Genomic DNA, 13035 nt, shown 5'->3' with positions numbered 1-13035 from the left:
TTAGTTGTCCCGGCCTCTCCTACTAAGCTGTGCTCACACTAACCAAGAGCTGTGACAAGCTACACAACGGGTTTGAGCATGCACAGGTGGATGGCGGGGCCGCTGCCAATGGTGGCACCCCAGGACTAAGCACAGAGGCCAGGAGGGGAAAGCCTGGTGCCTGCAGTACCTGGAATAGTAACAACTTGTCTAGCAGATCCATGGACAGCCCCACTGGTTTAAGTCTTATGTACTTTATTATTTTCTGAAATCTTGTAACCACCACTTTACCAGCCAAGGATGGCAACGGAGCTACTTTGCGTACCAGATCATGTTGTCACATTGTATGTGTCAGTTTGTGTGACAAAGCAGGCCAGAGTCTCATTTGTGACACTAGGAACTCTGCTAAGGATGGTGGGGTTTTAGCTAGGAACCCAATCTACTCTGCTCATCCACAGACTGACAGCATTACTGGCCAATTCACTAATGTTTATAGGCCCTGGAGGTGTAGACAGTCCCTTCCTAGAACAGGGTAGAGGGAGCTTTGTGGCTAAAAGGGCCATTCCCAGCCAAGGTGTACTTCTATGCTTAACCTGTTAGCATCTGTTCATCCATCCCAGCTTCCAGGCACTATTTCAAAGGAATGCCGCTGTAGATGCTCTGTCGCGATTGCAGTGGAAGATCAGCATTTCACAGGTGGTACACCAGGTATGTGGAGTAATAACAAAGCAGTTTGTTGTTTGATTCACTCTTGGTCCCAAGGTGTTTTCCATACTTGAACTCAGTAATGTTGTCAAACCCTTCCTCCCTGGAGACTTAGCAGGGGTGTGGCCTGCCTGCCTCTGGAAGAGGTGTCAGGTCTCAGAGGCACGGGTCTGTAGGTTCAACACACTATAATTTTTCTCCTCCACGTGGTTACTTTGCTCCAGGAGCCACTGTCTCTGCTGCTCATTCACATCCAGTTTCAATGTCACCTCCTGGAAGACCCTGTTCACGGCAACCTATATACAAGGTAAGAGAACAACGCGGATCGATCTCAGGCATTAGCTAAATGCAGCTTCAAAAGGGGAGAATTCCATCTCTCCTGAACAGGCTGTACCTCACCTCCTTAAAATGAAGCTTTTTGAACATGCAGATACTAGCTTCATTTTCCTGTCCGACCTTAGCCTCAAATTTGGTAATTCCCAGCTTTGTTACTCCTACAGGAGAAGCGAGAAAGAGAGATAAGAACCCCTGGCTGCACACATGTATCTCCATAACGTTGCATTATGTCATAGCTGCAGACTGGCAAGATTCCCATGCTCCTTAAATACGTGGGCTGGTATATATCCACCACCCTCTCCACATATGCAGAGCAGACAATGGGAGCACGTGTGCCTGTGTCTCCCCATCACATCACTTCCGTCCTCCCACATTTAGCCATCCTTACCATAAAACATCATGATCAGAGTTGTCTCCTTGCCAAACCCTCGGCCACGGCAACTGGGCTCTAAAAGAGACAAGAACAGATGGTGGTGTCCATCTATATAACACAAACCCTGTAATCAGTCATGTGCTGGACTAGCAGAAAGGGGGTTGCAGATGAGGACTGAATTGCACTGTTAGAGCTCTGAATGCAGGAAGCTTGTACGTTATCTGCCTACTTTCCATCTAGCTGTAGCCAATGCTACCATTGTCAGATGAGGAGAGTCGTCAGAATCCCCCTGAACCTATTTGCATGAAGGTGCTTTCGTACCTAACAGCTCTGCAGGGCAGAGGGTGGCATTAGGGTGATAGTGGTAGCAGCAGCCTGGGGCTGCGCTTAATGTACCTGCAATCATGACTTCAATCTCTCCCACTGTTGGATCCTCCATATCGGTGAGGAACAGGTTCACGTCCCCCACCATGCAGTCCTCCTCGGTACCTGCTTGCCCTGACCACCTCTCAGTATCCAGTACAATAAATGTGCATTCTGGGGGAAATGAGACAGCAGCAGAACTTACAGGGTATGTTTAAGAATCATTCACAAATTACTGAAGTATGACATTAAAGATGGACAATGGGCAGAGAAGCAACATCCTGCACATATTAATAGCCTGTATGACCAGTAATCAGGGCTCCGGGGCCAGACAGGCATGCTTACCACGACTGCCAATACCAGCAGCACCCTGGAAAATCTATGCTGGTTTCAGTTTGCATGGACCCAGGGCTCACACAGATACTTTAACTTGATGCAATATATAAAATTAATGTGGATTAGCTTTCCCCACTTCATCGCCTTTTACAGTAAATTCAGGCAAAGAACCTTGAATGTGAACATAAGAGACTGAAGCAACCTGTTGAGTCACCCAGTCTATCCCGCGGCTCCTTTCAGTATGTCTTCCCGTGCTGTCACCACTGACCAAGACAAGGGTTAACTTCGGGTATGTCCCACCCTCAGTGTCTTGTGACTATACATTTGTACTAGATTTTTATGGGCAGTCACTCACCCAACCTTTAATAGAGCCTGGAAAACAATCCAGCCAATGAATCCAAACCTTGTCATTATAAATTGTCAGATTCCACGGGGAGAACTCAACCCCTCCCTCACCCGTTTACAAGGATTGAGTTCTCAGATCTCTGCTCTTTACAGAAGTTGACTGGATTGCTGCTGCTCAAGTGATATTAAGAACTTAAATTATTCTTGTTATTAACAGCTGGATAAAGCAAAACTTCAGCAGCCCCTGTGTTCCTCCAATCCCTTGAATAAGTGTGTGCATACACAAGATCCATATGTATTCACTGCCCAAAAACGTCATTAAGGCTGAGATAAGTTTGACTGGTGGTACCTCATACCTTCCAGAATATCAAATGGACCTATATTTTAACTCTGCATTTACTGGTTTTCAGAGGTTCAGGTGATGACAGAGAGATCCAAAAATGTTGACGTTACATAATTTTTAAGGGAGGGTTATATCCTGAGAACCTATTCCTTAAATGACCCCAAATTTGAACCACTAACCCTATTCCCCACCCCTCTGAGACACATCCATTTTCAAGACAATCTGATTAAGCACGTGGATTTTAGAGCATTTAGAACAAAACTGGAAATTAAACAGTAAGCTATTCTCACCCTTAACTCTAGGGGGGCTACTGCCCTGCTATAATGGCTCACACCCTTTACAGTACAGGCTTGCAGAATCACACCTGCCAGAAACTCCTAACAACAGTGAGGCGGAAGTGGTCACTACACCTTCCCACTTTTGCAAAACATTCAAATGCCTCACTATCTGCATCCTCCTGCCAGCTGCGCTGCATCTCGTACTCCTGCTCCAGGCTCAGTGGCTCAGATGCGGTCAGTCGCTGTAGCTCCTCCGATTTCATCCACTCATGGTACCTGATGGAGAGTGCCACAAACAGAATGCAGACCTATTTAGAACACCACCTGTTGTGTTCCACTGAAACCTTTAAGGGTCAAACTGTCCCCCTACCATGAACCTATTCAGGAGACTACAAATGGCTATAAATGCCCCATTGGCCAGAGGCTGCAAGGCTCACTTAACTTCCTGAAACAACACCAGAATCAGTACACAATCTCCTTCACACAGGCACACAAATGAAGGGACTAGTACAGGCGTGCGTGACACCTCACCTTGAGTTTGCTTTGCACTGAGAGTGCAATCATCCAAGGCTGCAGTTTACAAACTCATGGCTTAACATTTAAATTCTTCAGAGAGCAGTTCAGTTTTCATGAGTTGAAGTTTCCCTGTTCACAAGCGATTGGGAAAAGGTTATAGCGAGCACTGAAACAGCAGCATAGCCGATGGCTGTTTGGTGGCCAACGTGAAGTGAGCTAATGGGTCCAGCTCACTTCTAACTGGACAAGTGTCCACATGGATAAACAAACATCACCACTGACACTTGCTGTCCGTCTTTGATGACAGTCTCTGCAGAGGGCTCAAGGACACCGAGCTGCCCTCACACCTAGAGGTGGCTGCTACAGAGCAAAACCAAGGAATATGGGCAAGCCAACATAGGCAAAGCCATACTGCTGCTGCTTGTGCTGTGCCACTTACACAGACAAAGAGATCATTTCAGTCCCCAGGGCTGGTAAGCCAGAGCCTTCCATGAGTGATAAATTCCCTTAAAAAATAAAGTTGAATTTTAAAAATAGAAACAGATGTCAGAGATGGTGTAAGCGACATACCGGGATACATGAGCAGAGGTGTATGGTACCAGGGTCACCTTCTTCCCCTGTAAGACTGTGTTCTGGTTAATCTTCATCGTCTTCAACCTGAAAGAGAGACAGAAAGTAACTTACTAAAGCTTTTAAAGATGCCAGGGGAAAAGTACACCATCAACAACAGTTCCTTGAAACTGAGTAACTACAATGAATTTCACTTTCTCATAGAGACCCCTTTAAATAATGGGCTCCAACTTTTTTTATTTTTTACACTTCCTTACAACCTCCCCCTCCCCCCCCCCCCCACATTTTCCTGCTCCCCTAATGGGTTTTATCCTGGTCTTTTCAGCAAAGGAGACACTGGTTAAGTGACTGCTCTAAGAGGTGAGCTGGCAAACTGACTAGACACAGAAGCAAAACAATGAGGAGATGCAAGAGACGAGCACCACACCCAAACCGTTCCTAGTCCGACGGGTCAGCACTGAGCAGCCATTTACCCCCATCCCACTGCGTCACATCCGAGCAGCGGGGGACACTGCTCCAGCCCTCTCCAGCCCCAGGAGGGGAGGCGGGAGGAAATGGGCACCCTCCAGCCCCCAGTGGGGTGGGGATGGGAGGCAATTGAGGGGGACACCCAGCCCCGGGTGGAGGGCAATGGGGGGGCGCCCGGGGAGGGGATATCTAGCCCTAGCAGGGAACGGGCGTCTCCCCAGCCCATGGGGTCCCGGGGCTACAAGGCACCTCTTGTCTCGGTCCGACCCGCTGCGGGCCGGTGTAGTGTGAAAAAGTGCTTTGGATGCCTCACCTAGAGCGCATGCGCAGAAACTACTCCGCTTCCAGCCTACGGGTGCCACCGAGTCGAGTGCGGCCGGACGGCCCGCGCTGCCGCACGTGATCCAGTGCATCCAATCGGCGGAGCAGGGGCCTCGTTACGCGTGTGGAAGGCCTTGCTGCTGCGTGGTGAGTCCGCGCATGCGCTGTACGTTCCACGGTATGAGGGTGGCGTCTGGGGTGTGCCGGCAGGGTCCTTGGGAGCGCAGGTACGGGAGGAGCTAGCTGCCTGTGGGGTGGGGACGTGGTATGGAGAGGGTCTGAGAGATGGGGCTCTGGTGACATTGGGGTTGGGCAGTGTGAGGGTTCTGGGGTGGGAGGTGGGGCGCTCGGGCAGTGTGAGGGTTCTGGGGTGGGAGGTGGGGCGCTCGGGCAGTGTGAGGGTTCTGGGGTGGGAGGTGGGGCGCTCGGGCAGTGTGGGGGTTCTGGGGTGGGAGGTGGGGCGCTCGGGCAGTGTGGGGGCTCTGGGGTGGGAGGTGGGGCGCTCGGGCAGTGTGGGGGGTTTGGAGTGGGAGGTGGGGCGCTCGGGCAGTGTGGGGGGTTCGGAGTGGGGGTTGGGTATTGTGGGGGCTCTGGGTGGGAGGTCTCATCATGTGGAGGGTTGGGGGTGGGATGGAACACATGTGGTCACTGGGGTGGGATATAAGGGGTGCGGTCTCTCTTGGTGAAATGGGGTGTGTCTGCTGTGCGGATATTTGTCAGTGGGATGTTTCCCTTTCATCTCCCCCCTCCTGGGTTGTATTTGGACAAAGGAGTAGAAGGTGTCTCCAAATCAGTCTGTGTCACATGGGTTTTCTCTTTGCTTTGTCTCTCCTTGTTCCCACCTCTATTTTATTGTCACTGGGCATTTGAGGAGAGTCTGCCTTAGATTTGCACATTTTTCTATGATGAGATAGATGTCTTGCTGGCCTGATAATTCTGAGCATGGCTCTGTAGCAGTCTCCCTTGGTTTTGTTCTGTTTTAGGCTTTGCTGTAGTGTTTTTAGCATCACTATCTTGGGTGGGTTTGTTTGCTCCATTGAACTGGAGATTAATATTGTCATGTCCAGAACAGGATCATTATCTAGGAGTGGGTTATATTTGTTAGCTAATTTTAGCTTTTCATCCTCTACTACTCTGCTGCTGTGGGGGGAGGAGGGGATGTTTACTGTTGTGATTGAGGTGGTGCCAGAAGTTGAATATTCTTCTGTGCCTGGGCTAGGAGGAGGTTTGTACTGATAATTTTTGCCAGCTGGTGTAGTTGGTTGTTAAGACAGGGCCCAAACCTTTTCTCCTATATAGTAAGGTGAGTTAGATTAAGTTCTCAAGTAACTGGAATAGTGATTTTATTGGAAAATTGTAATTATTTAATGGCTTATAAATTCTTCAGAGGGCTTTTTTTCAAATGCTTTTATAGCTGTTGTGAAGTTCCCCAAATGCTTTTATTTTGGAGGCCTAGGTATGTATAATTCAATGTATTCTGTTTCTACGTTCAGAATGTTGGCTGGCTGTTTTTTGGAAAGTATATGGAGAGAGATTGGGGTTGTTGGGTGTTTTTTATTGTAGCAATCTGCAGAATAACTCATGTGATGGCAATATATTTCTAAAGCATATTGATTATTATTTGGGTGATAGTATGATTAGATGATCCTTTATAGAACCATTGTTTTCCTACTGAGTGGGTTAGTGGAAATCCCAGGTTTGGTGGCCGTTTCAGTAAGGTTGGTACATTCCATAAGAGCTGCCATAATAGGGCAAACAGAGTCCATCTAGCCTAGTATCCTGTCTCCAATAGTTGCCCATAGCAGAGCTTCAGGGGGAGTGTACAGAACAGGACAATTATGGAATGATCTGCTCCTGTCTTGCACTGCTGGCTTCTTGCAGTTGGTAACTGGTAGGTATCTGATGTGCAGGGGGAAAGAGTAGGGCTATCTGATAACATTTGTGCACTTTGTCAAAGCAGTAAAGAATTTTGAACGGAGGTGTCAGGACAGCGTGTTGGAGGAGGGGGCATCTGGAGGTGTGCTCATATCCCAGGGCAGGACAGAGTCCCAATTGCAATTCTGCTCAAATCTTCCTCTGTTTACAGTAATGGGTTGTCCATCGGTCTTTCAGTGGCATCATGAGCCGCTGCTGATAATGATAACCAGTCTTGGACATGTTGTCTCTTTAGGCCAGGCGTAGCAGAGACAGAAGATACCTGCTTCTCCGTTCCAGGCCCCTCTAGCCTCAAACATGGCGGGTGGCATTACCGACACAGGGGAGCTGTACTCTCCTTACGTGAGTATTACCACTGGGATTCACCACTGCTGTTTGTTCAGTGTCTTATCTTCACAACCTGCTTACTCTCAGGGTATGTTGTTACTTACATCTTCCTGATTCCCAGTGAACAAGGTAATCAATGGCAAAGTTGCAAGGAATGCTAGAAGATATTAGGATAAGGGCAGTAGAACATGTTTAGCTTGTTGCCCAAGGGATCTTGGTTTGAATTACCACAACAAGGGCCACTTGGGAGTTTGAAAGTATCTAGAGTTTGGTGAGTTAGCTTAGAGAACTTTCATCTTGTCTTTCAGACTTTATATGTTAAGTTTGGCTTGGTCCTTTTTTCACCTGTATTTATGGTCAGAAATGTGAAAATGGCATCACCTTTCTGCGTGTCTCTGGTCCATATGTCTTTTGAGATGCATCTGTTCACTGATACAAACTAGTTTTAAATAATCAGTTAGAATGCTTAGTATTTGCATATTGTTTTACATAGCCAGTTACTCTACAAATCTTAAGGGACACTGTCAACCTGATACTTAATTGATTGAAAAAATGAGTTACAGGTAGTTTGATACTACACCTGCCCTCTTGCCCATTTTTATGGTTTTACATCCACATTTTTAAAAAAAGTTTTCCTCCTCTCCCCTGATCCTGTGTGAAAGACTTGCACAAATAGGTGCAGCTGTGTGGGATGCTGAAATTCACTATCTACAAAGCATTGTCAAATATAAAAAAACAAACTGAAAGCTTAAGGGGGCAAACCTTTTTTCCTCTCATCTGTTTGTTAGTCATCTTGCATATTAATTGTAACAATGATAAATTAAAAAAAAAAATTCAGACAAACATGATTTTTCAATGGGATGTCCCAAATGATCAGTCCTCACAGCATCCTTTATGAGGTAGGTAAGTATAATATCCATTTTACAGATGGGGAAACTGAGGCATTGAAGTAAAGTGACAGTCACTACCAGAGCAGGGATTAGAATCTCCGGTATTTCTGGCTCTCAGCCTTGTGCTCAGAACACTAGACCTGACTTCTCTTCAGCCTGGGCCCTGCAAAGACAATACAGCTATGTGAGCATAAGCTAGAGTCTATTCTTTCTTATGCATAATCTCAAAATTAGTAGTTAAATTTGGATTTCTTGATTTATTACCCTGATGATATAAATGGCAGAGTATAGCTCAGGAATCTAAAATACTATTCTGAAGTGTGGGATTTGCTGTATTAACTGCTGCATATTAAAAATGCCTGGCTAGTCTGAGGCACTAGTGACCATTTTAAGATCAGATATTTCATGAACCCACAATGCTAGCAATTAGTTCTGTATACCACCAGAAATGCTGTTTTTTTTATCTAATGGGGTTCATAAAATTGTCACTACCCCATATTACTTCCCCAGAGCTTCATTTCTGACGCGATCTTAGTGGTTATCTCAAGACCCATTAAAGATAGAACAAATGCTTTCCACCACCTGAGATCCAGGAATCTCAACTTTCAAATGCTATAAACATTAATCTCGAGTCTAGGAACCCTCAAAAGCTGAGGGTAGAATTGGGCATTATGCTCATAAGAGAATTGGCAGCTAAAAGCAGGCAAAGGGAACAGGGCAGCAACACAGTAATCAGAAAAACCTGATTTTAAAGCATTTCCTGTCTGATTACAGTTTTTGGATAATTTTTGTTGAGTGTTGTGCTTTTGCATAGTCTTGTAGTCTTAAGCCTTTTCATGTCCAAGTGATTCCAGTTGACTCAGGTGGAGAAAATATTATGTGAGAGAAGATGAAGTCACTTTTTTTTAACTTGAACTACAAATGGCACTAATAGCATGAACTTCTCAGACGTTGCTAGCATAGGGAATTGGTGCAGAGGTACCTTTTTAAATGTTTGTCTTGCAACTATTGACATTTTTTTGTAGTCAGCATTTAAAAAACCCACTAATAAAGTAGTTGTCATGCTCGCTTTCAAGGTCCAGTATTTTGTGACTTGCCAAGAGCAGAAACATTTAGGTCCTGAAAGCTTTAGTATTGGTTCACCAATGTTGAGAAGGAAATCTACTCTCTTCTTAATGGGTTTTGATTTCCTCATTTTAAGTGAATTTTCAGTACTGACATTGGCAAAATCATCTTTTGACTAGTAAGCCAACCCAATTTGATTTTTGCCATTGAGGGGGATTATGGAACCCTGGGATGTTGTTTTTAGTTGTTTTTCTGACTACATGCATAGTTCAAAATGTTAGTGTTGCAGAAATCTCCTGGAGTCTGAGCTCTAGGGAACTGTAGATATCTCATTTCCTCTCAGGATGCAGGGCTCTCACTGCCCCAGAGTCTGAGGACAGTAACATGATGCCAGTCTTGGCATCCGTTCAACCAAAGCCAAGAAAAATCACCTGGGTTTCTGTCCAAGAGTCCTTCATTGCAGAGTGAGTCAGGCCCCTGGGCACTCCGAACACAAGGGGATGTATGCAGGAAATGACAGCCTGCCAACTGAGTGACAAGATCCTTTCTGCAAACCGGGAAGGCTGCATTTTAGTCCTTTGGGGGACCAGCTGATGTTCATGCTTGAACAGTGAAAAGGTGTAGTGTCTCGTTGTGAGCGTAACAAAAAAGGCTTTGCGTTGTGTTTAGTATGATGTCTCCAAGCTTGGCTCCTATGATCTCTGGCCATCCCAAGCACTACATCTGGATTTCTCCCTCATTTGCACAAAAATTCTCATATGATCTTACAAGGAAGCAGGGAGACTCTCGGGGTGTGTCCCATACCATGTTTGCATTAAGAATGGGAGGGCAGAGTCCCCTCCCTTTGCTCAGTCTTCATCTTCCTCTTTTAGCAGAGCAGGTGGGGATCTGTTTCTTTTCCACCACTTGCATTGTGGTGACCCTAAGCATTACATGTGACTGAAGTGGGAACAGTTTAGAACAGAAACAGTGAAACAGGAAATAGGATAGACCAGTCCTTGTGCAGTGGAAGGGAGTAGGTTGTGGAGGAATTGTCCACCATTTCTACGATCCCTGCTCAGTGCCTCAGAGGAAGAAGGCAGAACTCCTCAGTCATGTAGCATATAGGAAAATTATTTCCTAGCCTCCAATCTGGCAGTCACTTTGACCAGTTTTCAACTCTCAGGGCTTGTCTACATTAAACCAGTGCAAATCCCTGTGTGAACACCCTTGCATGAATTTAAAACTGGCTATATCTACACCTACATAAGCCAGGTTAAATCAATTGAAGGGTGTCCACACACAGAGTTACACCGTTTTAACTAAATCAGTTTAAAATTGCGTCTTTAGTTAAACCAGTGCAACTTTGTGTTTAGATTAGGCCTCAGATGCACTTTGTATCTTGGAAGTGCTTGACTCTGAGGAAACATGAGTGGACCACATCATGACACAATCCATTCTCTTTTGTTGCAAAGGGCTCCCTCTCTCTGGGCTTTCAAGCACAAAGATGCTGAGTGAGAGAATTATGTGCACCAAGCTGAGGGCTTTCAACCACAAGGATTGTTCAATAGTATAGGTCACATGATGCTTGGAGGCCAGTCTCCTTTGGTCAGCAGATCTGGTTTTGCTGGCTCAGCCATACTTTACGAAGAATGGTGGTAGGACAATGGAAGTTGAAAGTGTCTAGTGCTTCAGGCTATTTCAGCTCCAGACTTTCGGTTTCAGGTTAAATACTGACTTCACTATGGCAGCCTGTGTGTGGTGATGGTGCCTCTTGCATTCCTGCTAGTCAGCAAAGATTTAATCCCTGGAGCCTATGAGACTTGTATGTAACCCCACAGTCTCAGTGCCTGACTCTGCCCAGGGTGGCTGGAAGGTGCCTTCTCTCCCTAGCTGTTGATTGGTTATCCAGCCAGTAAATTCCTATTTCCTTTCATTTAAAAAATATAATTAAATGAATTTCATGCTTCATGAAAATCAGGTTGGATCGTTCTGGCCTCAACTAGGCATAGTTGCAGGCAGGAGTGCAGACTTCTACCGTACAAGTCTATCCGTGCATCCCATTCCTTACCCATAGCAACTCCTGCATGTCTGGACCTGGGGCTCTCCTCAGAGGAGATTGTGGTACTAAATTGTCGTAATGTGGGGTGATTGTGATGTAGTCAAATGTCTATTCAAGATTCTATTGTTTTTTTTTTTTTTTTTTTTTTTTAACATTCCATAAATTGCAAATAGAACCAATTTGGGGGGAGCATCAACCCCGACTAGTGCTGTGCTAGTGCACTAATCCACTGCATGACCTTTCTGGCTCTGAGTGTTCCCCTCCACCTGTATCTACTTTTACCTTGTGCTTATCCTTCCTAGACATGCACACAGATCACATTCCCCACACACAACCTGCCATGTCAGCGAGTTATCTTAGCTGATCCCCAGGGCGGCTGCAGACTCTAACGCGGATTATCTGGATGATTGCAGGTCGGCCTGGTTTACATGTTCAACCTTATCGTTGGTACGGGAGCCCTAACCATGCCGAAGGCCTTTGCCACCGCTGGCTGGCTCGTCAGCCTCATTCTCATAATGTTCCTGGGCTTCATGAGGTAGGTTTTTGGTGTCTCTCTTTGCCTATCTTCAGCATGCTGGGAGTGTGGCTTGGTTTTATTCTAAGGGTTACATGTAAGAAATTGGGAGCAGCATGCTGGTGAGGAGCCCAGCCGCTCTGCCACCCAGCTGCTGGGATTTCACAATTGGGCAGCACCTGGATCCTGTTTAGAGGCTGTAGTTTTAATATTAACTTTCTGGCTAATGGATGTCTGCAACGTGGAGCTACATCTCCCCTAGCTGGTGGAAGGGAGAGGACTTTGTCTCCACTGCCCGTTCTAGAGCCTTCTGGCTGCTGCATGGCAGAGGGTCTTCATAGAGTTTAAGGCCAGAATGGACCACCAGATCATCTATTCTGACCTCCTGTGTATCACTGGCCACCAATGCCACCCAGCACTCACATTCTAAACCCAGCAACTCAAATTAGACCAAATCATTACAGCCCATGGGAGACTAGTTTATTATGTGCTACAGGCAGAGACTAGGAGAGACTGAGGTGCGCTAGTGCCCAAGGCCACTCCCCTTCCCCCCCAGCAGGAAAACTATGATTCTGGCAAGTGACACACACCCGCACACTCCAGAGGAAAGTGAAAAACCTCCAAGCTCACTGCCAATCTGACCGGGGGGAAAATACCTTCCCAGCCCCACATACAGTGATCAGTTAGACCTGAGCATTTGAGCAGGAACCAGCCAGCCAAAGTACCTGAGAGAGAGAATGCTCCATGTCACATCAGAGCTCTGGCCCGCTACACCCAATCTTCCATCTCCAGCCATGGCCATCCCTGAGGCTTCCAGAATATATTGGGCAGGGAAATCCCCTCCAGACCCCTGCAGGTGGGCAGCTGAAACCCTGAAGCATGAGCTTCACTACTCTACCCTTCCACCAGCCTCTGTTTTTGAGGTTGTCCTCCTCCCCCAGGGATAACTCCAGCGCTTGTCTCTTTGCTAGTGAATCTTTCCCAATCGCCAGCAGCAACACAAAGTTGATGTGATTCCTGACAATTTCACTTCTGCTGACTGCATTTTGAATGGTGGCCGTGAAACTGACCTGTCATGTCAGTTTCACTTTGGCTCCTGGCAGGGTTATGAGCAAGGGGCACTGGAGCTCTGTCTGCCTGCAGATTCGGGGGGGCAACTCTGCACTGACTTCCATTTGGAAGGTTAACGTCACAGTCTTTGGCACCCATGCTTAACAGGGAAGGCTACTTATTCGCCACAGACAAATGGAATTTTCAAATTTTGCTCTGAGTCTGCAGAATCCGCATGCTCTAGCTTTAGAACTGAATCTGGACTGGATTGACTCAGGTT

The 13035-nt window shown here is 46.5% G+C and overlaps 2 protein-coding genes across 3 annotated transcripts in view; one reads left to right on the top strand and one right to left on the bottom strand.

Moving 5' to 3' along the window:
* Positions 1 to 95: 95 nt before the first annotated feature.
* On the bottom strand, positions 96 to 4952 carry NAT9 (N-acetyltransferase 9 (putative)). 2 transcript variants are annotated; one of them, XM_065415826.1, is made up of 7 exons: positions 4926 to 4952; positions 4145 to 4231; positions 3225 to 3334; positions 1790 to 1930; positions 1409 to 1468; positions 1084 to 1178; positions 96 to 980 (listed from the first exon to the last, which is right to left on the bottom strand). In XM_065415826.1, the coding sequence occupies exons 1-7, from the start codon at positions 4934 to 4936 to the stop codon at positions 834 to 836; spliced, it is 651 nt and encodes a 216-aa protein (XP_065271898.1). In that variant the 5' UTR covers positions 4937 to 4952; the 3' UTR covers positions 96 to 833. The 2 variants fall into 2 exon arrangements, with proteins under 2 accessions (XP_065271898.1, XP_065271899.1); XM_065415827.1 differs by lacking the exon at positions 4926 to 4952 and adding an exon at positions 4572 to 4617.
* Positions 4953 to 5083: 131 nt separating this feature from the next.
* The window catches only part of TMEM104 (transmembrane protein 104), a 66473-nt gene continuing 58521 nt past the window's right edge, over positions 5084 to 13035 (top strand). The window contains exons 1-3 of the mRNA XM_065415725.1: positions 5084 to 5160; positions 7104 to 7210; positions 11605 to 11726. Of these exons, the coding sequence (XP_065271797.1) occupies positions 7166 to 7210; positions 11605 to 11726 (167 nt within the window). The 5' untranslated portion in view covers positions 5084 to 5160; positions 7104 to 7165. The remainder of the gene's footprint in view (positions 5161 to 7103; positions 7211 to 11604; positions 11727 to 13035) is intronic.

The sequence above is a fragment of the Emys orbicularis genome, chromosome 13, assembly GCF_028017835.1.
Source record: "Emys orbicularis isolate rEmyOrb1 chromosome 13, rEmyOrb1.hap1, whole genome shotgun sequence".
Classification (NCBI taxonomy): Eukaryota; Metazoa; Chordata; order Testudines; family Emydidae; genus Emys; species Emys orbicularis.
Note: the sequence above shows the minus strand (reverse complement) of the source record. Positions and strands in the feature narration are given on the sequence as shown.

Bases quoted from the DNA above. Each gene is read 5' to 3' on its own strand.
- NAT9 (XM_065415826.1), bottom strand. The intron at 1,931-3,224 runs GTGAGGCATTTG...CATTTCCCCCAG, and splicing joins CTGGCAGGAGGATGCAGATA to AATGCACATTTATTGTACTG. The intron at 1,179-1,408 runs GTAAGGATGGCT...CTTCTCCTGTAG, and splicing joins TCTGATCATGATGTTTTATG to GAGTAACAAAGCTGGGAATT.